Source organism: Oreochromis aureus, linkage group 10, assembly GCF_013358895.1.
Source record: "Oreochromis aureus strain Israel breed Guangdong linkage group 10, ZZ_aureus, whole genome shotgun sequence".
In the NCBI taxonomy this organism is placed as follows: domain Eukaryota; kingdom Metazoa; phylum Chordata; class Actinopteri; order Cichliformes; family Cichlidae; genus Oreochromis; species Oreochromis aureus.
In genome coordinates, this window is record NC_052951.1 from 27946687 (window position 1) to 27970979 (window position 24293).

The 24293-nt window shown below is 41.0% G+C and overlaps 2 protein-coding genes across 2 annotated transcripts in view; one reads left to right on the forward strand and one right to left on the reverse strand.

The window, feature by feature from the left end:
- The window catches only part of capn5b (calpain 5b), a 61336-nt gene that overhangs the window by 14544 nt on the left and 22499 nt on the right, over window positions 1–24293 (forward strand). Inside the window, exons 3-6 of the mRNA XM_039618595.1 lie at window positions 52–225; window positions 10776–10907; window positions 22779–22987; window positions 24091–24283. Of these exons, the coding sequence (XP_039474529.1) occupies window positions 61–225; window positions 10776–10907; window positions 22779–22987; window positions 24091–24283 (699 nt within the window). The 5' untranslated portion in view covers window positions 52–60. The remainder of the gene's footprint in view (window positions 1–51; window positions 226–10775; window positions 10908–22778; window positions 22988–24090; window positions 24284–24293) is intronic.
- On the reverse strand, window positions 19149–19980 carry ompb (olfactory marker protein b). Its single transcript, XM_031747593.2, has one exon. It carries the CDS (start codon window positions 19878–19880, stop codon window positions 19398–19400), a length of 483 nt encoding a protein of 160 aa, XP_031603453.1. The 5' UTR covers window positions 19881–19980; the 3' UTR covers window positions 19149–19397.

The window sequence follows — 24293 nt, forward strand, 5'->3', positions numbered from 1 at the left end:
ATGACAGGATGCAGATCTGTATTTCATTGCCATCTGCGTTGTGTCCTCCAGGGCTGCAGCATGTTCACTTCAGTGAAGGCCTTCGAGGGGCAGCAGTACTCCACCCTGAAGAGGCAGTGCTTGCAGAGTGGCCTGCTCTTCGAGGACCCCCGCTTCCCCGCCACAGACGACTCGCTCTTTTACCAGGGTAACAGGATCGGACGTGTCGTCTGGAAGAGGCCTCGGGTAGGTCGGCTTGTTTCAGCAAAACAAAAACTGATAAATCTGATTAAAAGTGCAGCATTAAAGGTTTACTGCTGCTGATGAATATAAATATACAGGTATTAATTTTACAGTTCACCAAACTGCTGATGAAATGTGTTTTAGCATTTTTAAATCCATTTATTTATTTTTGTATGAGGAAAAGTATCTATAGGTAAGCACTGAACCAAACAAGAGTGTTGATATCTGTGCTGTACTGGACGAAATCACTGGATTATAGGGGCGTGTCCAGAGGGGGGGCGAACAGAGTGGCACCGCCCCTTGGTTAAGATGATCTAAAAATATGTTACACTATATTTTTATAGCTGAAGTTACCCAGCAGTTAATAAGAAACTAAAATGATCTCCAGCTGAAAATCAAAAGTGATGTAATAATTACCTAAAGATTAAATAATATAGTCTGTAATGCATATTATTCTTCATAATTAGTACTTTTACTTTCGGTACTTATATTTTGATAAAAACAAACCTAATGGATTGGTTACTGATTGGCTAATAATATGATTACCATAACGAATTACATAAAAACTTGGTTTCGAGTAACACATTTGGTGCTTTTTAGGTATTGTTTAGTTTTAAAACTGCTAAGGCATAGAGTGTCTGTGTCCAGATATGAATTATCATTAAATATTAAAGCTGTACAATCATTCCACCATAGAAAAAGAACAGTTCAAAAAAATCATTTAAAGCCTCAAATTACCAAGACATTCGTCTTGGTGAACAAATGTACATTTCTGACCACAATGGTAGATATTATTAAGTTTCGTTAGGAGAAGAAAAAAGACAGACTCAAGCTGGTTTAGGTATAATACAAACTGCGATATCTGAGAAGATTCAAATATGATAAATGCTACCAAGCACTCCTAAACACCACTTTAACTTATTTACAGTTAACTCTTTCATTCCTTTTAGGCACACTAAATACAACAAACATTTCTGGACTCAACCAATTCAGCATTTGTGGCCAGTGTTTCCAATTCTACCAGTAAGAAGCCTCAATAAGCTTCAGCTTCACTGAAATTCTGCCTCTTTTTTTGCCTGTAATATTATTTAAATGTCTGGGGAAAAGCAGCTCCAGTAATTCTAACATGTATGTTCGCACAGAAGGAGTAACAAGCTGTTATTCTTGGTCCAAGATCAGTTCACCCACTGAAAGATATGTGGGAGCAATGTGCGTTTGAATCTCTGGAAATAATTTGTGCTAAGATGTTGCTAACTGACTGTTGTTGTTGTTGCTTAGTAGTAGTAACATTTATCACTGTATTTCCATGGGGTTGACCCAGATTTTCATGAAGCAAGGATGAACTAAGTGTGAATGCAACTAAATACATGTAAATATTCATTGGTTGCAGTACATAAATACAAGTGTTTCAGTTACTTTGCACATTGGATGTTATATAGCTAGCTACCATTACTAAATATTAACTCTATATTAACTCTTTCTTATTTTTTTATTATTGATATATTTTCATTCAATTACTATTCCTATAAATATTATGCTACATGTAGTTTCAGTAAATCTATGTGTTAATCCACAATAACATGCTCTATTTGCTAACTCTTAATGTGGTAGAGTGTAGAATTATTGAATTTTTCCAGAGTATTACTGTTATCATTTTCCACACTGACATTTTAAATGTAAGTTTGAATTATTCTACTTTCTAATTCTAATTATACACAATTCACTGTAGTTTAAAATATTATGTTATTCCAGCTAATATGCAAGTATAATAAATTAGATTTATTAGATTTCTGTTAACCTCACATGATGTGTAAAATCTAAATAAGTATAAATTATTGACTTGTATAAAAAGAAGTGTATACATTTGCCAAAATCATTTTTTATGTTTCTGTAATGGTTAGCCCACCAGATAGCAGATTTTTAATGATAAAATGTAATCATTGTTTTTATTGCCTTGTTATCGCTCCTCTCTCGGACCTTGGTATTTTTTTCATTTCTCGTGTACCTTCTTCCTGATGTTCATATAACTTGGTATCACTACATCTCTCACTACAGCCGTCTTCCTCTGCTTATCTACTACTATGTCCGGTTGGTTAGCTATCACCACTTTGACTGAGCTAAAATCCTTCTAGATACAGGACATTCTCAACCACCCTATCCCATTTTGACCTCAGGACTTCCAGGCCATACTCGGCACAGATTTTCCTGTATACCATGCAAGCCACTTGATTATGCCGTTCCATCTATGCCCTGCTAGCTAGCATCTTTCACCCTGCTGGTATGTGCTGGATTGTTTCATGGGGATCTTTGAACAGTCTGATCTTGGGGTTTTGCCTTGTATAGTAAACCCCAGGCCTCTATGGATCTTGTGCTTAGAGCTTGTTGCTGTGCTGCCATGATTAGTGCCTCTGTGCTGTCTTTCAGTCCAGCTTTATCCAGCCATTGGTAGGATTTCTCAATGTCAGCTACTTCTTCTATTTGCCAGTGGTACATGCCTTGCAGGGGCCTTTTCTTCCTTGATGGTTCCTGTTCCTACTCCTCTTCTTTCTCGGGTTTCTGCTGCCTGAGGTATTCACTAAGCACACTATCAGCCATGGGCGTTTTCCTAATGTACTCATAGATCGTTGTTGTTTTATCCTGGATAGTGGTTCTGATACTCACTAGACCTGCCTTCCTCTTAACATACAGTCTCAGGGCCCTGGACTTGAGGTGAAACCCTCCATGCATGGAAAGGAGCTTCCTTAACTTCATTAATGGACATCTGTGGTTTGATTTCTTTGTGCAGTTTATATATACATATGAGGGAAGTAAACGTGTGAAACTGAACATACTGCACATTGGGATTGCACTGAAGTCACTGACAGACTGAGTTCAGCAGTGTCACAGATTTTTGGGAAGATGCTGTGTTTCAGCGTGTTTGTGTGTGTGAGGAGCGCTCTGAAAAGACGGGGAGAAGCTTAACCAAATCGCGCCGAGGGTGTGTAGAGATGTCTTGTAGAGATTTGCGAGCGATGCATGGGTCTGTCCCGGCGATGTTTTGTGCTATTTCATGACACACTGGAGGGCCTTTTTGCGAGCTTTGGTGCAGCTACTGTACCAGGCTGTCACACAGCTCACATTATTGTGCATCTGTAAATGCTGACAAGCAGTTTTTGGCTGAAGTTGGCTCTCCTTAACCTCCTTAAGAAATGAAAGCACTGTTGTGTCTTACCCATGACTGCTGAGGTATTGTCATCCCAGGCAAGATGAAACCTAAAGCTGAAGACTCCATGAGCTCTGTGTGTGGGTTTGTTTTTGCAGCCCTACATCTATATCTCTTTGGTCTTTGTGATGTTTAAGACCAAGTTATTATTGATTCATCATGATGTTCCTGTATGCATGCCTATTGTTAGCAGTTATAAGTGTGATGACTGTTGTATCATCTGCAAACTTGTTGCAAATACAACAAGAGCTAAAATTTGGGGTGTGAGCATCCAATTTGATAAATCTACAAACTGCAATCAGAATTCAATTCTTATACAAGAAACTTTACCCAAAACTTCACAGTTTATATGTTCAGAATAATTTACTCCTCAGCATACATGCGCGTAAATAACACCCTATTCCCTGGACAGTCAGTGAGGCACAGCCAATGCCCTGCAGAAATATTTTATTCTGGGCATAAATAGTGAGCAGTTTTTGCACCTGTAAAAACACTCACATTGGGGAGTTATCTGTGCCAAAGGTGCTTGCAGAACAAGAGTTTTGTGACATAGAGAAAGACTAAACATTTATAATTTAACACTAACATCAGTTGCAATCAGTCATTGCTCTACTGCACTCTCTAGTCTCCTGTATAAGCTGGCACCGCGCGTGTCTTTTGGTGGTGGATGATATCAGATGTAGGGCCTCAGGATTTACTGAGCCGAGTCCCCTGCCGCTGTTATCCTCCTCTCACAGCACGCCGTGGTTCTGGATGCTGTAACCTCCTTCTGCCTGTGTACCGCTGCAGCGTGCAGCCAGCGTGCATTGCCATGGAAACTGGGTCACACAGATTATATGTTTTGGTCTGTGCTGATGTCAGTCATGCAGACGGAAAACTGGAAGAAGTCAAAGGGAGAGAAAGCAAGAGGAGCATCCTTTTCATTTTTGCCAGGACACGATTTGTGTCGTCACTGACAGCGGTTTATGTGAGGAGGTTAGGAACCCGGAGCAAGCCATTTTTAGCCCAGCTATTTTTAAAGGTTTTATTGAAGCACAAAGAAGCAAAAATAATTTGCTTTAGTGATTTTTATTGGGGATTTTCTTAATTTTGCTGAAAAATCTGTAAAAGCACCTCCCTGTACACCAATCAGCCTTCAATATTAAACATTAAAAACACTGACAGATGAAGTGAATAACACTGATCATCTTTTTCTAGAAGTCCTAAACTAACCTTTCCACAATGCCTGCTGTTCAAACTTTCTGATTATGAGGGTCAGCTGGTCAGAAGAGTGTAGATACAATAAGGCCAAGTACGAGATAACATGAGCATGATAGGTCCCCTTTTGAAGTACTATCTTATGAAGTAGTTTAATTATTTTTACCTGCCAGTGGGTGGTGCTTGCATAGAGCCAGACTTGAATTAATGAGTGTGGCAGCATTCAAAAGAGTTGGGACTTCACCACCAACTTTGCAGATCAGTATCTCCCATAGCATTACCAGTGATTGTCGCTGTGGCTCTTCTTGGTGCAATCTATCCTTTTTTTTAAAGTAAAGAATGTAGCTGACCCCAAAATCTACAAGCCAAAGCAGAGCTCTATTTTAACTTGTTAATACAAAAGCTGAATCTGTTCTCTCTGCAAGCTCTTAGTGCAGCATTTCGTTCAAGGGAGAGTGCACGATAATGAAGTTAAACATCAAATTACTTAGGAGCAGAGTGGCTGTGAGAGAATGAAATGTTCAGAGCAATCAAAATTTATGAGGTTCCAGACAAAAGCTCATATAAAATACTGTATGCACACTCATTGTACTGAGCTTTTCTGCAAACTCAAGTTTACATTTAAGTCAAAGACGCTGTTTAGGATTAGAATGTTTTTAGCGTTATTTATAATTGATCATCTCCTGATTCTGCTCTGATTCTGTCTTTTTGACCCAGCTCTGCATCGAGTAACCTTTTCTCTTATATGCAATAGGTTCAGAATATCCTTAACAACTCACTTCAGTATGGCTGTCATCAGTCAGAAGTGAGCTTCTCTGACTCATTGATCCATATCGGACTCCTTTCACAATGTTTGACTGCCTCTTCTAGAGTAAACGTGGATGCATTGACATCTGAGATCAACAGTGGACTGACAGGCTTCCACAGATAGGGAAAAACTCCTGTGTAGATCCAAATCCTTTCCAAACAGTAGCAGAAATACGCCGGCTGGCCACAGCTGTTACGAGGTACAGTTCACATTCAGTGTTTTTGATTTCTCTTGGGGGACTAAAACACGTTTGTCCTACAGCGCCCACTGTAGCTAGGAATTGGGATGGGCACGCAAGCAGAACTCATTTGACTACAATTCACAATATAGTGACATCTATCAGTAAACTTTTTGTCACATAGGATATTTTATTTAAACTCTTCATTTAAAGTCTGAATTTGTGGGCATTCCCTTCTCGAGTCTTCATTTAAGGTTAGAATGTATAGGAGTATTTTAATGGTCTTTTAATTCTTCTGGTCCTTGAAAATGAAAAGATCCCTGGGGCCTATTTTCCTGGCCTCTAAAGTAATAACTTTCAGCCAATTTACCTTTCTATAATGAGGAAAGCTGCTGTTAGCAGGCATGATTGTACCTAACTGTTAGGGTTGGTAGTTTGTTATCATCAGAGGATTTGTGGGGGGGACATTTGGATGGAGGCAGTCCTAGGTGAGAGTCCTTGATACCGGCTTAAGTTAGTCTCTGCATAGCCTAACCTAGGGTAATAATCATAGCATCAGAAACGCTGACCTTGGTCCTGACTTCCTGTACAGGGGTAACTGGGATCCATTGCTATTTCTCATCCTTGAACATCAATAACTGCTAATAAATCAAACTTCATACACGAGTTTGTGCTTTAAGCTGGTCCAAACTGCCAAAGCTGGTGGTGATAGACGCAGCTGTTACTGTTACGATTGGTGACAGTTTAGTAGTGCCAAGGAATGAAGGTAGGGAAGAAGAATGTGAACTGGCAAACTTGTGTGTAAATAATCCAAGCTTTCATTTTTTTCTAAAATGTTGGGTTACTTTGGATTCTCACTGCTGGATTGCACTTTCTATTCTCTGGGTTTTTGCACTCGTGGCTCATGTCTCCTTTATCAGCTGATGAATGGTGCTGAGGAGGGCTATGAAGCCGGTTGAAAGGTTCTCAATGGCAGGGTAAATGATTAGGCTGTGCTCAGCCACAATATTCACATTACTTCAGAGACTGCAGGGCCGGGCACTGATCGATACTCTATTACTTTTCCACCTGAGCCAATCCCTGGATGGCAGGCCACCACAGGGAGCCCTCGCCGCTGCTCAGACTCCACCAATCAATGTTGTTGCGGACAGGGAGAAGAAACGTGATTAGATATCTTAACTCAGACACAGTTTCACAGAACAACATCAAAACATTGCCTCACAAAGTTCTGCCGACTTGCACGTACAGAGAGATTTCAGACAGGAAGCCCTGGTGCTGGTCAGTGTAAGGTGAGAGGATCCTGCTGGTAGAGACTGCAGGCCTCCGGGGAGCACTGCAGTGGCCTCTGCTTCAGATTAAAAGTTTGCTTTTGCAGCATACAGCTTTGCAGAGTCAGCAAATGACTGACCTTATTGTGTCCCTCTGTGTGTGTGTCTGTGCTTGCAAGCTTTAGGTTCACACACTTGTGTGTATCCTTATGCTGTGATCTGCCTTTATATACATGCACATGAGCCATGAAGGCTGATAACTGCACTGATCTTTATGATTAAAGCCAAATGGTGTGCTTGAGGCCGTCCCAGCTCACATTGGATGGGCTATCAGAACACAGTCATACTTACAATCACCCCTAGAGCACACGCTTTAAGTCTCTGTTCAGCTGCCATGTTTAGACTATAAAACAGTATGCAGACTACCAGGATTTGCCTCAGGTTTAGAGTCTCTTCTTGGTGGGTGGGTATGTGTATCACCAAAAGACCTGCATGTAAATATTTTAGCTTCCAAATGTTTTGTGAGAAACTTTGTGCTGACTCAAGAGCTGCAACACTCCAGACCTCCTCTGACATTAACATCAGCACAGAAACCCTGTGCCGGGAGCGTCATGGCATGGGTTTCCTATAGGTGTAATGTGTAGGTGGTCCGCTTAGTGTGGCTCACAGAAAAGTCCACATATTCAAAAGAATCATACCTTGTGACCATAAACAAGATCAATAGAACTTAACCTGGTAATATATTAAATATTAATCTATTACAGGGATACTCAATTAAAATTTAAGAAGGTCCAGAGAAAATTTTCTCAAACAAAGGTCCAAAACATCACAAAGTTCCACACTTACTATAATTTAATATCGGATGAACATGATCTTCAGGCATTCAGGTGGCACTGCATTAAAAACAGGCATGATTCTGTCATGGAAATCACTGCATGTAATGAGGAACACTTCCACTGTCTGTGAACACAGTTCACCATGCTGTCCACAAATGCAGGTTAAAGCTCTATCATGCGAAGAAGAAGCCAGATGTGAACATGATCTAGAAACACCACCATCCTCTCTGGGCTCATTTAAAATGGACTGAAGCAAAGTGGAAAACTAAATACAGTCAAGGAAAACTAACGATGATTAAAGTCAGGTCTGGCGAGCCGATGCACACAAGTTACTGTGAACTAAAAAGCATCAGTCACATCTTTCCTAAATGTGGATTCTGGAGAATTGGTAACACAGGTGTAAAACGAGTGTGACCATTTTCTAAATGTTGCGTATCTAAAAGCTCAACCTGCACCATGCTCTCTCCCTCCTGCCCCCTCTTTTACTTTTCTAACCCTAGTTGAGTGCTGCCAGTGTGTAAAGATAAAGAGCTGCTAAGTGGTCCCATGCTTGCTGCTGCCTGTTGAGTAATGGCCGAGGTGCTCATCGACCTGCTGGTCCCATAAAGCAGAGAGCAGAGAACAGACAGGCTTCACACCCAGAACACTGCAAGCACAGCTTTGCAGTAAAAATGAAGCTGGCTCATATTTTGTATCAGGTTAAATTAAAGCTGGGATGGTCTTAATTTTTTTGATTTTCTTTTTAGTTTGTGCATTAGATGATTTTATACAAATCAAACTCTTCTTTGAATTTACATGATACACCTGTTGCTGTTTTATTCTATCTTCGGTTTTCTGTTATTGTGCTCCATTATTTTATTTTACCGTATTTCTTCTATTTACTTGAGCTTTTTTCCTCGTGTAATAGTTTTTTAACTGTTTTGTTTTGTCACATTCTATTCTATTTCATATTTTTTAATCTTTTATTCATATTCGATTCTCCTTTATCTAATCTATTTTTTTAGGTTGAATTTGCTGTTTTATCTGCTCAGTTTTTATTTTACCCAGAGAGTGAAATACAAACCGGAAGCAAGAATGCCAGGTTAGAATCAGAAAATGTTCCTAATTATAAGAAGTAAGAGAAAATTGTAAAATCTATGGTGCATAGTATTGTTAAAAGATAAGAGAGTCCCACTTAATTTAGGCTGATAAGCCAAAAACCTGCATTCAACTGCTCGGCGCTACACTGATATTACCATGTTTTTTGCCAGCTGGTTATCATATTGTTACTAAAATGTTACTCTGCTATTACTAACATATTTGTCTCCATATTATTATCTTCAGGCGTTGTCCTGATAATTAAGTAGTAATAGCTTGGTATTTCCATATTATTACCCCACTATCACTACATTATTATCGAGCTGCAACAGAAAGAGTGTCAGGGAACTTAGTTTGGTGCTGTAAAAGTTAAAAATACCATGCAAAGAAAAAACATGGATCAGCAGGATTCAGGAGTGCCTCTATCTTCTTGTGAAAATTGATGTAATTAAAATCCCAGTAAAAAAATAAAACAAAACAAAACAACACCTTTTGATCCACAGTGTCCCTGGACAGTCTCTGATTGTCAGCAGCTTCATTTTTCAACATGACAATAATCTTAAACACTGCCAATGCAGTAAAAAAATACTTCGATTTAAAAAAAAACCAAACACAATGGAACACTATCAGTCATGGACTGGCCTCCCCAGAGCCAACACCTTAAAATTGTTGAAGAAGTGTGAGATCATCTTTACAGAGAACAGAACAAAAGGCGGCCAGCGTCTAAAGATCTTTGAATGCCCTTCAAGAAGCCTAGAGAACTATTCCTGAAGACTATGTAACGAAATTACAAGAAAATCTTGTCTTAAAGAGTTCACACTAAGTTGAAGAATAAAGGTGGTCGGATACTACACATTCACTCTCAAGCTTGCTAGTTGTTGCCTTATATAAAGTGTTTCCTATGTGTTGGCACCCATTTCAGTAAATCACTGCAATCATTTCCAACTTGGTGAAATATGAAGGAATGAATGGTGACCCAAAACTATATATATATATATATATATATGTAATTTTTACATTTATAAAGTAGAAAAAGAGTCCTACACCTAAATCCTTTTCTGCAGCAGTCGGTCTCCTCAATTCCCAAACGCTTACATGGAGTCTTTAAAAGCAGAGGTGAGCCAACACTGTGGTAAACATGCCCATCTCATGTTGCTGTCATCATCAGGTAGAGCTGGTTGTCTAGTAATTGAAAGGTCAGTGGTTTCAGCCCCAACTCCTCTTGTCCACATGTCAAAGTGTCCTTAGGCAACATACTGAACTCCAAACTGTGTGAGTGTGCCCTCTGAGTGCTGTGTGAGAGTAGAAAAGCTCCATAAATGCCACTCAATTCACCATTTACACAGCGACCCAGATTTGTTGGAAACGGGATTGTATTTGATTTTTAAAATGTGCAGATAACCTTGTGTAGCCAGCGTGTATGGACGAGAGTAAAAGTGTCCACTGACAGCACACAGCCTCTTGTAATCGCCCCACAGAAAATCTGGCTGTCCATGCCCATAGAGTCCAGTTTACATGCAGGAGAAAAAGCGTGAGCAGCTCATTGAACGTGTTGTTAGCAGTAATAGGCTGTCTGTACACACTGTGGCAGAAAATGGACCTCGACACAGCAGCTGCAGCAAATGTGATTTCACAAATGCACACAGCCCACCTCTCACCCCCCCACTCCCGACTCCTGGGTAGAAGATCATGACTGTGAAACATGGATGCAAAAGGACAGATGGTCTCTTTCTGATTCATGAACTCAATAACCTATTTATGCACCTCTGTGCCTTGTACTGTGGGCTGTACACACAGTTTATTAACCAGAAACCTTATTTCAGAGGCGTTTCACCCTCGAAACAATAACTTGTTTTTTTCCCCCCCATTAAAATTATTTTTTTTAAAACACATATAAATATTAGTATGAGTTCCTGCAAGGGTTCTACTCATGTACTGGCTGTGCAGCGTGTTTCATAAGTGTTTTTGTCTTTCTCTGGGAGTGTAGGAGCTGTGTGAGGACCCTCACCTGTTTGTAGATGGCATCAGTGCACACGATCTGCATCAGGGACAGCTGGGTAACTGCTGGTTTGTCGCAGCGTGTTCCAGCCTGGCCTCCCGAGAGTCTTTGTGGCAAAAGGTAAGAACATGTTTTTTCCTCTACCTTTTCTCCTGATTACAATGTTGGATTAATCTTGTATTAAACCCTGAAAACATAAACCTACTGATGAAACACTTCTGGTTTGAATTGTGTCTGCTGTTACTGTAAATCTGCACTTAAATGATTTTAAACAGAGTGTGGGTGGGAGTATTTTTAAACTCCAGACCAAGCTTGTTATATGGATTGTGTGCATTTAGGATCTTTTTAAGATTATGGAAATTTAACTTTGCAATCGTTGCTTCAACCACTCAGTCATCTTCAAAGCAAGTTTGATGGGTCAAGACGGCGATAAACAGCAATAAGATGGAGTCGGTCTGCTATCGGTTTGTGTTAGAATTCAGTCAAGTTGGCAGTTAATGCATCTGTTAAATAGAGACATAGTTGCTGCAGGACAGCAATTTATCTGCAAAATGACAGCCACTCAGCAACCTCATTTATATCTTGGAAGATAATCAGAATCCAAGAAGTTGAATTTGAGTTCCTTAATGCAAAGAGACGAGTCACAGACAAATTGTTCTGACTCAAACTGATTGCAGTGTGTTTGCAAACTGTTTGCAGTCAGTCCAACTTGAGCCACGATTGATTTTCATCATCCATGTCTTTTTGGATCTTGAATGTAGCAAGAAACCCACCTAGCTAGCTAGTATTACCCAGCATGCTTTTCAGATTTGTGATTTTATAAATGTTTAGTGTTACAAATTGTAATTTTTCAAGTTCCAATTCCCCACACATTTCTCCACCTCTTATGAAAATATCGAACTATTCCTTTAAAACAGAATAAACTAATGACTGCAGCTGCTTGCCAGTTGAAAGCTGCTGTACTCTTTTGCTCCCTCTAATAACTACATTTTGCTTTTATTTTTGCTTTTCATGGCTGAGTGTCCATTTTTGTCAGATAACTTCTTCTCACTGAACAGTTGCCAGCATTACCAAACAAACCACACACAACCCTTTGGTTGAGGATCGGCCAGGTAATGGAGGCATATTTGAAGAGAGAAAGTCCCTGTGCAAAAGCGTGCACAGTACATTAAAAACAGAAAGGGATGCAACATATGCTCGACTGTAAATCGTCCATATTTTGTGTTTAAGCATCCATTAGGAAACATTACTATAAGAAGTAAACACCAGACTGCATCAGCCAGTAGAAGTCTGAATGGTGGAGTCTAATGTGGAGTCTCTGAGGACAGACTGGAAGCACTAAGGCTAGATGGATGTCTTCTGAATGGGTTTTTATTAGTGAGGGTTTTTTTATTATTATTTTACATGGTTAACCAGCAGAGGCGTTTCTGCACTGCTAAAGCAAGCAGGGGCACACTTAGCAGTAAGAAGACAGAATACAGTTAGGTCCATAAATATTTGGACATTGGACAGAGACAACTTTTATCTAATTTTGGTTCCATACATTACAACACTGAATTTTTAAATGAAACAACTAAGATGCAGTTGAAGTGCAGACTTGCAGCTTTAATTCAGTGGGTTGAACAAAGAGTGGATAAAATGTTAGGAACTAAAGCATCGGGTTTTTTTAGCACAGTCCCTTCATTTCAGGGGCTCAAAGGTGATTGGACAAATTAAATAACTGAAAATAAAAAGAACCCTGTCATTGGTTCGCCTCTGATAGCTGCAGACTGGGAACAGCCCACAAGGGCCCCAGCTTGTCTAGCTGTCACAGTGTGGCCCTTTGTCAGACTTACCTATTTTTCTGCTGCTAACATATCAACTTTGAGGACAAAATTTTCACTTGCTGCCTAATATATGTGCCACAAGTGCCATGATGAAAAGATAATCAGTGTTATTCACTTCACCTGTCAGTGGTTATGTTATGCCTGATCAGTGTAAGCCCTTCTAACACCAAGTCCTGTCACTTGGCAACCATCTTTGCAATGTGTCTGGGCAGTTATTCAATACAGCTCAGAGGTGTGGTACATTTCCCCCAAAGTAAGACTTAAACGGAAAGTTTGACAGTGTTACAGCTTCATTAACTGCTCAGTCCAGAACAGTCAACATCAACAATTAACGTTATGATATTAAAACAATTGTTTTAATATCATAACAACCTAATATCATGCTAGCTGCTCAGCTATCTTTGATACAAATGTGCATTAGTGTAGCAGCTACACTGATTCATCATCTGGGGGAAAAAACAAAACAAAAACAGAAAGACACGATTTGCATCCAGTGGTTTAAATTTAAATCAGAGGAACCTGTTTTGCTTGTTTATCTCTTCCTTTTGTCTTTTTTCCTCTACTGGGTGTGTTTGTGCTGTAGAACCACAACAGCTTTGGAGAGTACATTTGTGGGTTTTGTGTTTGGACCACACGTTGTGCATTATGGAGAGTTGCTGGCACTCTATTAAAGTATGCATGGTAAACCCCCTCAGCTAACCTGAATGATCAAACCATGGAGAAGAGGCCAAGGCTCGAAATACACTCGCATAACAATTATATAACCTGCTATCACAGAGCCTACACAACCTACAACATAGACTACTAGTCGGGATTCAGTGCCTTGCCTGCCTCTTAGCCAATTAGTAAAACAAAAAGCAACAAGACTTATAATGCTCTTATAACGCAGTTTAAAATATTAGTGGTTAGCTAGCATTCAAATACATCTGCCTGTTTGAATGCTTCAAAAGGTATGCAACTGACACTCAAAATAGCCCTGATTTGAATGCAGTTTAAATCAGTGAGTAATCTAAAAATTTAGAATTGACTGAAGGAACTGCAGTTTTTGGCGTTTCCTTCCTCAGATGTTCCTCAGAAGTGGCAATATTAGCATTTTAGCTCTGGCGAGGCTTATTCAAGCTGTGCAGTGGCGACTACATCACCAGTGAATGCAGACGTTTGTACGCCTCAGCCATAAAAGGCTGATGGAGTATTATTGGCACTGTGACTGGCAGGCGGTGTGGACATCCAAGTCTGTGAATGCGATAACTCGAAAACGAGGCGACGTAGGACTTTCAAATTCATCAAAACCCATATGTGTATCTACTAAAAATCATAAGGTCAGAGGTCAGGTTTTCTGAAAATCTTGTGCTCTTGTGTGTCACCTAAGACTTCCATTGGTGCATCTACTAGGAGGCTCAGGGGTAGCACTGGCAGAACTTCTGTCTTTGCAACATCTATGGCAGATTTATAATTTGGAAAAGAGTTTAAAGCAGAAAAAAATATGATTTTTTTGCCTGATGTTCTTCTGATTTTCTCATGTTCGTTCTGAATTGTGATCAGCCTTAGCAGGTGTCTTTTTCAAGATTTATTTTTAGGCATTTTGATTCTATTTGATAAGACGGGTAATAGGTGAAAAAGACGGGGGGGTGACATGCAGCAAAGTGGATGTCATTATTAATCAGTCATAGCTGTTGTCCAGCAGTGTGGTTTGTTGTAAGGAGATGCAGCAGTGCTTTAACAGATCTCGCCCAATGTTTACTACCTCTGCTAATTGAATAAAGGTGCATTGGAGATCTTTAAATGGACCGCAGAGAGCTTCATTCAGCTGTGCTTGCTTTGAGAGATGTAGTTCGCTGCAATTAAAAGTCAATTTGAAGCCTTTTAAACACAGATTTAAATAAACAAGTGTTTGCATCCTGAGTGGCATCACACATCCGCTATCACCAGCTCGAGCACACAAACTTGCAGTGTTTTGTCAATAAAGAGCAGTTTATTTGAACTGTGCTGAGCTCTGTAGCCGGTTTGAAGTCTCTGGCGTCAGAATGATTCTGAGATGTTCTTTCACGTGCTGACAGAGGAAACAAAGTGATTAGTGAGGTTTAATGGGATTTGAAACAAGATGCCTCAGCCTGTTCTAGAGAAATGCTGTATTGTGGAAGACTAGGCCGAGTACACATGGGCATGCTTACATGGCAACTTGATCAGGTCCATCCTCAAGGAACAGCATGTCTGCTGCTTATTTCCCTTCTTAGGTCTTTAGTTTTGGCTGATTATTTTGTTCTGGTTTTTCCTTCTTTGTTAATGTCTTTTCTTTTTTTAAATGATGCACATGTCTGACTAGAATCACTGTAAATCTTCCTTAATCCACCTGAGCTTGTTGAATGCACGTTTGTGTTGATTATTGCCATCTACCTGCAGTAGATAATTGTTCCTGTAATTTAACAGCTAAATTTCACAGGCCATTTTTCTGGTGCATTGCAGTTGTTATCAGACACCTGTAGGTGCATTATCACCACAGTAGGCCTTTCTTTGAAGCCCCAGGTGCCATTCTGAAATGATAGGTGCACTTGTAGGCTTGTTTTATGCAATTTTAAAATGCATGCACACAAATACAGGGATTAGGTTTTTGTGTGAAATTTGTAGCTTTCCCCTGCATTCGCCTCTGGAGCCCACCTGGTCTTTTAGTTATACTAAAATAGAGTTTTCGGAGTGCTGCCTACACACGTACACAAGTTATAAAACTAAAACTTTTACTGCAGAGGCACTTACAAAACAAACAAGATGAAAGCCAAGAACAAATAATCCAACCAAACCTTCAAATCTTCCAAAAGACAAACTGCAAGGGATGAAACAACAAAGAATAGAAAAATGATAGGGTTTAAATACACAAGAGGAGATTAGGACAAAGTGGACACCTCACGGGAAATGGCTGAACTGAATCTAATGAGATGAGGGACTGTCAAAGTAAAACAGGAAGTAACTAACATTGGAACATGGACTAAGACATACGAACCTGACAGAACTAAACAGGGACACAGAAACCAGATAGACACAGGGACGTGACTGACTTCTAACAGGAGATGCCGAGGACAAAAACATAAAGACTAGGCTAGGACAGACTGGACATGGCCGGTAACTTACAAAATAAACAAGGTGTTTGCTTAAGTCTCAATGTATTTGACCTCTCAGGGACACTGTAGGCTGGGGCATAGAGCACCAACACTTCCTCACTGACAGCTGCCTCTGTGGAAATCACTTTAAGTAATCAATAAATCTGTGAGGCATATAAAAGTGTGGCACTTCTTCCAGAATTGCTCCAGTAAAGCCACAAAATGCTGTAAATCATAAACTCGTTTGTGTCCTGCCTGAACAGGAGAGAGAGAGTATTTCAGATACAAAACAAAGTGTAGTCAGTATAAACACAGACCAGAGGAGGGTCCATCACACTCGGGCACGGTACGAGGTAACCGCACCTAATTTTAGAGCACCTTCGGTTTCAAAGCAGTGCCAAAATATTCAAACCAGGTTAGCATATCTTTTGTGATTTTTGTCTGTTTTCTGTCACATTCCCTTCATGTTATTCTGGTTTATTCGTCACATATGATGAATTTGATTTGTGACGAATCCTGATCTATGTTTTCCACCATCATGACTTCTTTATAATTTTAGGTAATATCTCATAGCGGCTCCACTCCAACCCTGAGCTTGCTGCTTAGATTAGTCAGTGTAATTCACAGTACAGAGCCGATGTAGACAGAGATTAGGTCTAAAACTGTACTGCAGTGCTCATCTGGACTGAGGTTTTGAAGTTTCTTTTTTGCGCCTTGACTCGAGAAAAACATCTTCTTTTTTCTCGCAAAAAACCATAAGAAGATGCAGTGGTTAAATAACAGTATGTTAGTAATGTAAAGCACATATGCTTTGTTTGATGGTGAACGTGGAGAAAAAATGTAGTAAATTCATGAAATAATCTGCAGGCAGGAGGAAGCTTTTATGGAGCGGAGCATGCTCAGCACAGGCCCAGGTGTAGTCTACGCGGCAGATGACCCTCCAATCAGCACCTGCAAGAAAGTACAGCTCAACAGAAAAGAAAACAGACACGTAGGGTCATTTGGAAAATGTCCGCTCCATGCTGCCACCCCTCAGTGAGCGTCGCCTGCAGCTGCTAAAGGAAACTTCCAGTCAGCATCTGCTGTTGTATTTTTTCCAAGATGTTGCCACTTGTTCATTCTTTTCTTGTTTCTTGTTCTTCATCATTAGAATTTGTTACATAATAAATTATAATACACTTTTTAAAAAATACATCCCGGTTTTAAAACATTTATTACTGACTCAGTCCTGGAACCAGAGTTTCTTCAGTCCTCATTTTGGACACACATTTTATTGAGTGAAAATGTGTAGGGACACATTTTGCTGGGGCTTCCCATGATGCACTGTGTGTTTCTTCTTCACTCACCTTTTCTCTCACTGTGTGTTTATACACATTGCATCTGCATTTAATCGTTAGTTATTATTAATCTCTAGCTCTCTTCCACAGTGTGGCTTTTGTCCTGTCTTCCTTCTTCTTCCTGAGTCCGGTTCCGCTGGAGGTTTCTTCCTGTTAAAAGGGAGTTTTGCCTTCCCACTGTCAACAAGTGTTTTACTTATTTGGGTTCATGTGATTCCTCACTTATTGAAGTAAACTGAAATTCGTATCGTCATTATTCTCAGTTTCATATTTAAAATAATCTGCCTTGCTATAGTTTGATGTCAGCACCTTTGAATATAACCAACACTTGCCACACACAGACACAAGTTCATGGTTGCACCTAAACCGATCAGTCATTGCCTCAAAACAAGAGTAAACAGGAGGAGGATTTTTGTTTGTTTTTAATAGAGATTTAATGCGGTTGTGCTTCCACAGACATACAGGTTTGTGTCCTTTCCTGTGCTTTTTGTGTTTGTGTGTTAGGAGGTCGTGGTGTTGAGTGGAGGAGAGACCGGTGGGCCATTTTACACATATATCAACAGACTGAATGAGCTAGTTGTTACTATGTACCGTTTTAGCTGTTGGAGTGCTCCCACTGATATAGTCTACATTCTTTTTTTTTCATGCTCAAAGTGGAAAAAATCCCTTGTTAGTCTCTCTCTCAGTAGCAGTAGCCCTGTTCTGGTTTTGTCTGTCACGTAGCATGGAGGCTGGATAGCGCTGCATTAATGAGTACACATTACTGACTCTGTGCCCGTGGTTAGCAGTTATTACCAATCTCACAGGGGGGATGATAGGAGTACCGCCCAACCTGATTGGGCTCTAGTGCCGAAACACTAACAGGTCATCACACAGGAAGTCCGGATCAGCTCCAGGTGGATGCTTTGTTTAAGTTTTCCCTATAAACCAAAATGTGTCAACAAGGTATAGCTGAGACTTCTTTCAAGTCATCTAAAAGCTAACCATATAAAATTGTCATGAATTTAAATGTAAATGTGCAGGAAACAAAGTAACAGGTTTCTTTTTCTTTTCTTTTTTGGGCAGGATAATTCATGTAATTCATGAAAAATTAGGCTTTAATCTTAGTATCCTTTATTCTTAATTCACAGTTTTTGAATGCATTAAGTAGCCAGTGTCAGGTATTGTAAGCAAGGATCCTCATTTACTTAGTTTCCTGCTAGTTTTACTTCCTGTGAGAGCAAAACAAGTAAATGGTCCAAGTCTCCCAGGAGCAGACACATCTCCCCAGAGATCCTACATCAAAACATTTTGTACTTTTGTACCAGTTAATTACCTGCAAAAAGCTGCCAGCTTTTAAAGTTCTTTCAAATAGTTCTGGAAATATTTTAACTTGTAATTTTGATGTTCTTTTATTTGTGTTAATGAGAAAAATCCTCACTTGATAATGGGATGACCGGTGGGCTTATTTCTCTGGTGCATTAGTTTACCTCTCAGTCACAGGGCGACAGGAAAGAGTGAGCAGAGAAGACATACCAACGAGGACAGTCAGTGAAAATTCATATTCATGCATTCAACATTGTTGGCAAGATCGATTTAATTGACTCTTGAGAATGTGCAGGGTTAGATTTTCTTTTTTTAAGCAAAACCGAGCCTCTGAGTTGCATGTTAGTCACACGCTTTGTACTGACAAGAAACAAGTCTAAATCCTCCTGACATCTGAGTTATTTTCCTTTTTCTCTCACACTTTTCCAGACACTTGTTTTCTCATTCACAGTTAGCATTTCATCCCCTGAGGCAGGTTGAAAGCAGTCAGGGCGAGCCTGCAGGAAGAGGAAGTGGAGGAGGAGGAGGTGGAGGAGGCAGAGAGGTGAAATCCACATGCATCTCCTCACTTGTTTGTCAGGGTCACCATGTAAGACAGAGACCGATGAGGCGGCAGGAACCTGTTCCCCTCGTCCGCTGGGGAATACTTGCACCCATCCACAGAAGTAAACACTGTCTCTATGCATTATCTCGTGTGGGAATCGGCTCCAGCAAACCCTTCAGGGCTGGCTGTTTGTGAGTTAGAGATGGGATAACAATTTTGTTCAACACTCAAACCCAAAGCACTTAAGAAAATGCAGATACGCCTTTTAGAATGATTGGATTTATTTCAATGATCTGATACAAAGTTATGAAACAATAACCTGTTTTGATCAATAAAGTGTTTTTGAGTCCTTAAAGGATGTCATCTGGCCTGTGTTCATATTTTAGAGGGGACGAATCATAAAAGGAGACAGAGGGCTGGCCTAATAGTAGCGGGTTCCTCAACTGAAAGCACACAAGCACTGAAGATGAGTCCAAGTATCTGTCCGAGATCCTACACGCCAAGTCTTATTTGTCCACCATGAAGGTGATGGAGCAGTCGACCGTCTCCGGGCTGCAGCCTTCTGAAAATGCAAACAAGAAGTACATCACCTTCCTCACCTTGGCCAGCTCTGCGATCCTCTCACCGAACTCGTCAGCGTCAGCCTCGTAGCACTGGACTGGCACGTCGTCCCCATCGCCCGCTGCTCTCCAAAAAACACCTGCTGGCTCGAGCAGCTGACGGGTCATCAGGTTGGTGAGGTCAGGCGTCCAAAGCTGCGAGGTACCCATGATGGTGAGGCGGCCCGGCTGGGCCAGCCACACTTTCCAGTGTGAGAACTGGAGGGACTGGTTTGAGAAGTCCAGCCGGAATACGGCCTCGTTGCTCTGCAGCAGGCGCTCCCCCTCCTGCCTTTTCTGGCCGCGCTGCTGCAGGGACTGAACCCGCAGGCGCATCACCTCCGTCAGCTCCACGTCCAGACGGAAGGGCAGCTTCACCTCTTTAGACATGCTCAGAGGCCACACCTTGACAGGCAGAGAGGTCAATACCAACTGCAAGGCTGGATTAGATCGGCAGCTATGTCGAACCTAATTTATCTCTGTCCAGACCCTCCTGTGCTCCACTCCTTTCTGCTGGCTTACACATGAGCGTGTACTACTGATAGCAGAGGCGGGTCTTACTTAGAACTACAGAAGGAGATAGAGAAAACAAGATGCAACCACAGTGCAGGGTTAGCCCTCAGGGAGCTGTGCTTAATGCTGTTTGTCACATTCGTTTGTGTCTATGCTTCCTTAGATACAGATTCTTAACTGTAACACATTTATTGCATGAAGTGTCGTCTAGATTTTGGAAGGCTGCATGAGTGGCAAAACAAATGTGAATGCCAGAAGTAAGAGTGAGGTGGTCCCTCGCATGTAATGGGTGGGCTTCTATCATCTGAGGATAAGAGGAAGGGAGTGTTAAGAAAGCCCCTTCACTCCTCTTATGTGGCAGCAGGGGAAACCCCCGGTGCTTTGTGCTTGTGTCTCTGGTCAGTCGTTGGGTCACTTTCCCTCCAGAGTTCAGCTGCTGCATAGCAGCACTGCCCAGATGAAAGCTGAGATAGATGGAGCCCCCCCCCCCCCGCTGCTATCCACACTGCAGAGACAGAGACTAAGTAGCAGCGAAGGTGGAGTGCAAGAGAGATTGCTTCCCGAAGGATTACAAAATGACTCTGTGGTGTGGTGCTTAGTTTTTTTTGTTTCTTCCTTCTCCTCGACTTTTAAAGGAGCTGTTGCTGCCTCTCAGAGCTCTGGAGGGGCCAGATTCTCTCCATCAGCATAGTGTCACCTCCTGCAGAGAGGGTTGACAGTAACTGCTGTTCAGTTAGCGCACCCTGACATCTCCAAGAACTCCCGCTGGGACAGTCAGTCACACGTTGTCGCTCTACGCATCATTTGCAGGTTTTATCGGAGACTGTATTCATGCTGATAGAGGCTTCACAGACACCCTTTTTGCAGGTCACTTCTGGTGTTCATAAGGTGCTCCGCTATGACTCTGAGCCGCAGTGGGATCACGGTGAAATGATATTTCATAAAAGATGAGAGCAATCACACCACGCTATAGTTCAGAAATCACTTGTTGTATCCTCTTGTACATTTCTGGATGTTGTCCGGTCACTGATTTCATTTCATTGACGAAAGTATGGAGATAATCATAATTTAAACATGTGAGTTATAGAAACAAATCAGTCTGAGAACAGTTGATGAGGAGGAGAGAACAAAGCTCTTCTTTGTACCAGGATGTAAACATGTTTATTTCTGCTGTCTGCAGTCTGTTGGGATTAACATTATTTTGGCTGTTTGAGTGATTTCCTGCAGCAGGAAGTTGTGTTCAACGAAAAAGCTGAGATAAAATATTGCTCTCCACACATATTCGGACCAGCTGGGAGTGAAATTCAAACATACAGTGGGAGCTACCGTAGACTAAAGTAGAACTAAAAGGAAAAGCCCTGGACTCACGCACAGCAGCATGTATAATAGTCTAAGGTAGCAAAAACTAAGAACTGGGCTTATCCAGATATTAATATCTGATCATATGAAAGAGTTTAAACATCTACGTAGCTTAACTAACACTGGGTTGGTGAAAGGAGATTGGGGATATGTCAAAAACCTCTGGGAGGAATTTTGCTCATTGGCATCAGGAACCAAGCTTTGCTGGACTGGCACAGCATTGTTTCTATAACAGAAGGAGAGTGAGAGGCTATAATAGAAATACTACAATATCAACAAAGGCTGTAACCTGTCTGCTGCAGATATTTCTTTATTTTAATCGATATCAGTCAAAAAATGTTGTCATTTAACTTTGGTTTGTACTTTTTTAGGAAATTTAGGTGTGATTAAGATTAAGATAATAGATGGTTTAATTATTAAAGAAAGACAGGACTGAAATACAAGCTTTTTTTGCCTGCATTCGAGTCAGTATTCTGAATGGCGAGTTATATATCAAATACATATTTACATATGCAGTCCTGCGTTCATACATGTGTACACGTGTTCTTTAATCAATTAAGTGATAACTATATGTACTTTGTGATATTAGGGCAGTTTTTACTTGCCTCTCCAGTGTGTGGATCGACTCCAGCTCCACTGTCTCAGACTGCAAGGTGGTGGTGGCAGATATTGTGAGCTTCTTGTAGATGCAACCTTCTTCACCTGCTGCAGGTGTGGTTAAAGGGACCCTCCAGCACACTGGGGCTCTCCAGAGCAGAAGGACAACTGCTGTGACCGGTTTCAGTCCAGTACGGTGGAGTCAGTCTCTCTCAGCGTGGAGAGGTAGCTGAAAGATATCAAAGAACTGTGACCTGAGCCTGGAAGAGCACAACTAAGCTTAGAAAATAAGAGGACTGTAAACTAATAAATGAGTTGCAGGTAATGTTGCTCTCTTGGTCAAAAGGAGGTCAAAAGTTCTCAAACTTGGGTTACCAAGCCACGTCTCTGTGCAGGAAACACTGCTCTGTGTCTGCTCTGTGCTCTGAGATCATCAAGAAATTCCTGATACGTGTATTTGTTTTACCTCCCCTGTGAAAAAACTAACTACAGTTTACAAAATGGAGTCTGGTTATGGGCATTTCGCTGGGCCAGAGCAAACGCAGGCAGCCAAAACACACACACACACACACACACACACACACAGCAGTCAAACAGTTATTACCTCTCACCCATGTCCTATTACAGCTGGATTTATGACTGAGAAAGCCAAGGTTATAAATTTGTCCCCTAATCCTGAACGCAACAGCAGACATGAGGGAGACGGTGGTCTCGCTTCGCCTGCCCACTCCACCATGATATTATTTGTGCTCCATGGACCAACGGCTATTTGTTTGGCTTACCTGCCCCTCTGCTCCCCTGTCCTCCTCCACCGTGTAGGTCATTCCAGACTGGAAGGAGCAGGAGTGGGATACAGAAAAACCAGACTCCTACGCTGGGATTTTCCACTTTCGCTTCTGGCGCTTCGGGGAGTGGGTGGACGTGGTGATTGATGACCGGCTACCGACGGTGGACAACCAGCTGGTCTACTGCCACTCCAACGACAGCAACGAGTTCTGGAGCGCCCTGGTGGAGAAAGCCTATGCCAAGTGAGCATCAGAGGAAGCAGATTTTACTTAAACTCAACTATAAATCCATCGGAGTCAGATTTATCAAGCTTGCACAGAGTCACCAAGGGTGTGGTTACATATTGATGTCATTAACACTTTTTCACATCACAGTGACATTCATTATTCCTAGAAATCATCCCATAACACAGAAATTTGTAAGATGTGTTAAACCGTGGAGAAAGTTTATCATTTATCAGTGAACAGCTGAGACGAGCACATTTAAGCAGGTTTCTGTCCACAAACCAAAAACACTAAAAGCAGCCCGATATAAAAGAATTATTATGTCCTTCATAAAACACAAGATGACACAAGAGTACATTTTTTTAGACTTGACTCAACACTGATATCAAATAACAAAAATAATTTTAAAGCTATGCAGAAAACACGCTCTGCCTTTTTTTGGTAATTAATAAATAGACATTTTTACCGTAAGCTTGAAAGCAAAATCTAAATAAAATGCAGGAATTAAGTGTAAAAAACTGAAGTGTAAATTTCTGTTGCTACACCTGTGAACATGGCATCAGTTCTTTATTACTTTTTTGTGATTTTTAAACAAAAAACATAAAACTCTAAAATCTGTTGTAGAGTCAAATAAGACAGCTAAGAACCAGACTGAAAATAAAAGTGCATTACTTTATGAAGGTCAGCGGTTCTTTTGTGTCTTTCATATTAAAAAGGTTCTTATGAGTCACATCTGTGGGCAGATTACTCCAGAGATCAACACTCATTCATATGCACAAGTTTGCTCTTTTAGTCCTTTCATGGAAAAGAGATAAATCAGTTAAAAGATGTGATTGCACAGCTCGATGTGATGTCCATTTTCTCAGTATTTTGTTCGTCAGTTTGATTTTATAGATTTGCTGAACTATTTTTATTACTTACACTTAGTTGTTTAATTGTAACCGGTATCTGTAACTCAATTTTAGACTTAAATTGGAAAATTGTCAAAATTAATAACGCAAAAACAAAGCACATCATGGCCTTATCTCTGTTACCACATTTAACCAGTCAGAAGTAACCTGTTTTTTGGGACAGTCCCAAAAAATAGGAACTGTATATGAAATTATTCCCCCTTCCTGCAGGGTTTACGGCTGCTACGAGGCTTTGGATGGGGGGAACACGGCTGACGCACTGGTGGACTTCACGGGTGGAGTTTCTGAGCCCGTGGACCTGCTGGAGGGTCAGATGGCCACAGACGAGGCGGCCCGTAACCAGCTGTTTGAACGAGTGCTCAAAGTCCACAACAGAGACGGCCTCATCAGCTGCTCCATCAGGGTAAGAACCG

Excerpts from the sequence above, each read along its gene's own strand:
- ompb (XM_031747593.2), bottom strand. The coding sequence starts at position 19,880 with ATGTCTAAAGAGGTGAAGCTGCCCTTCCGTCTGGACGTGGAGCTGACG.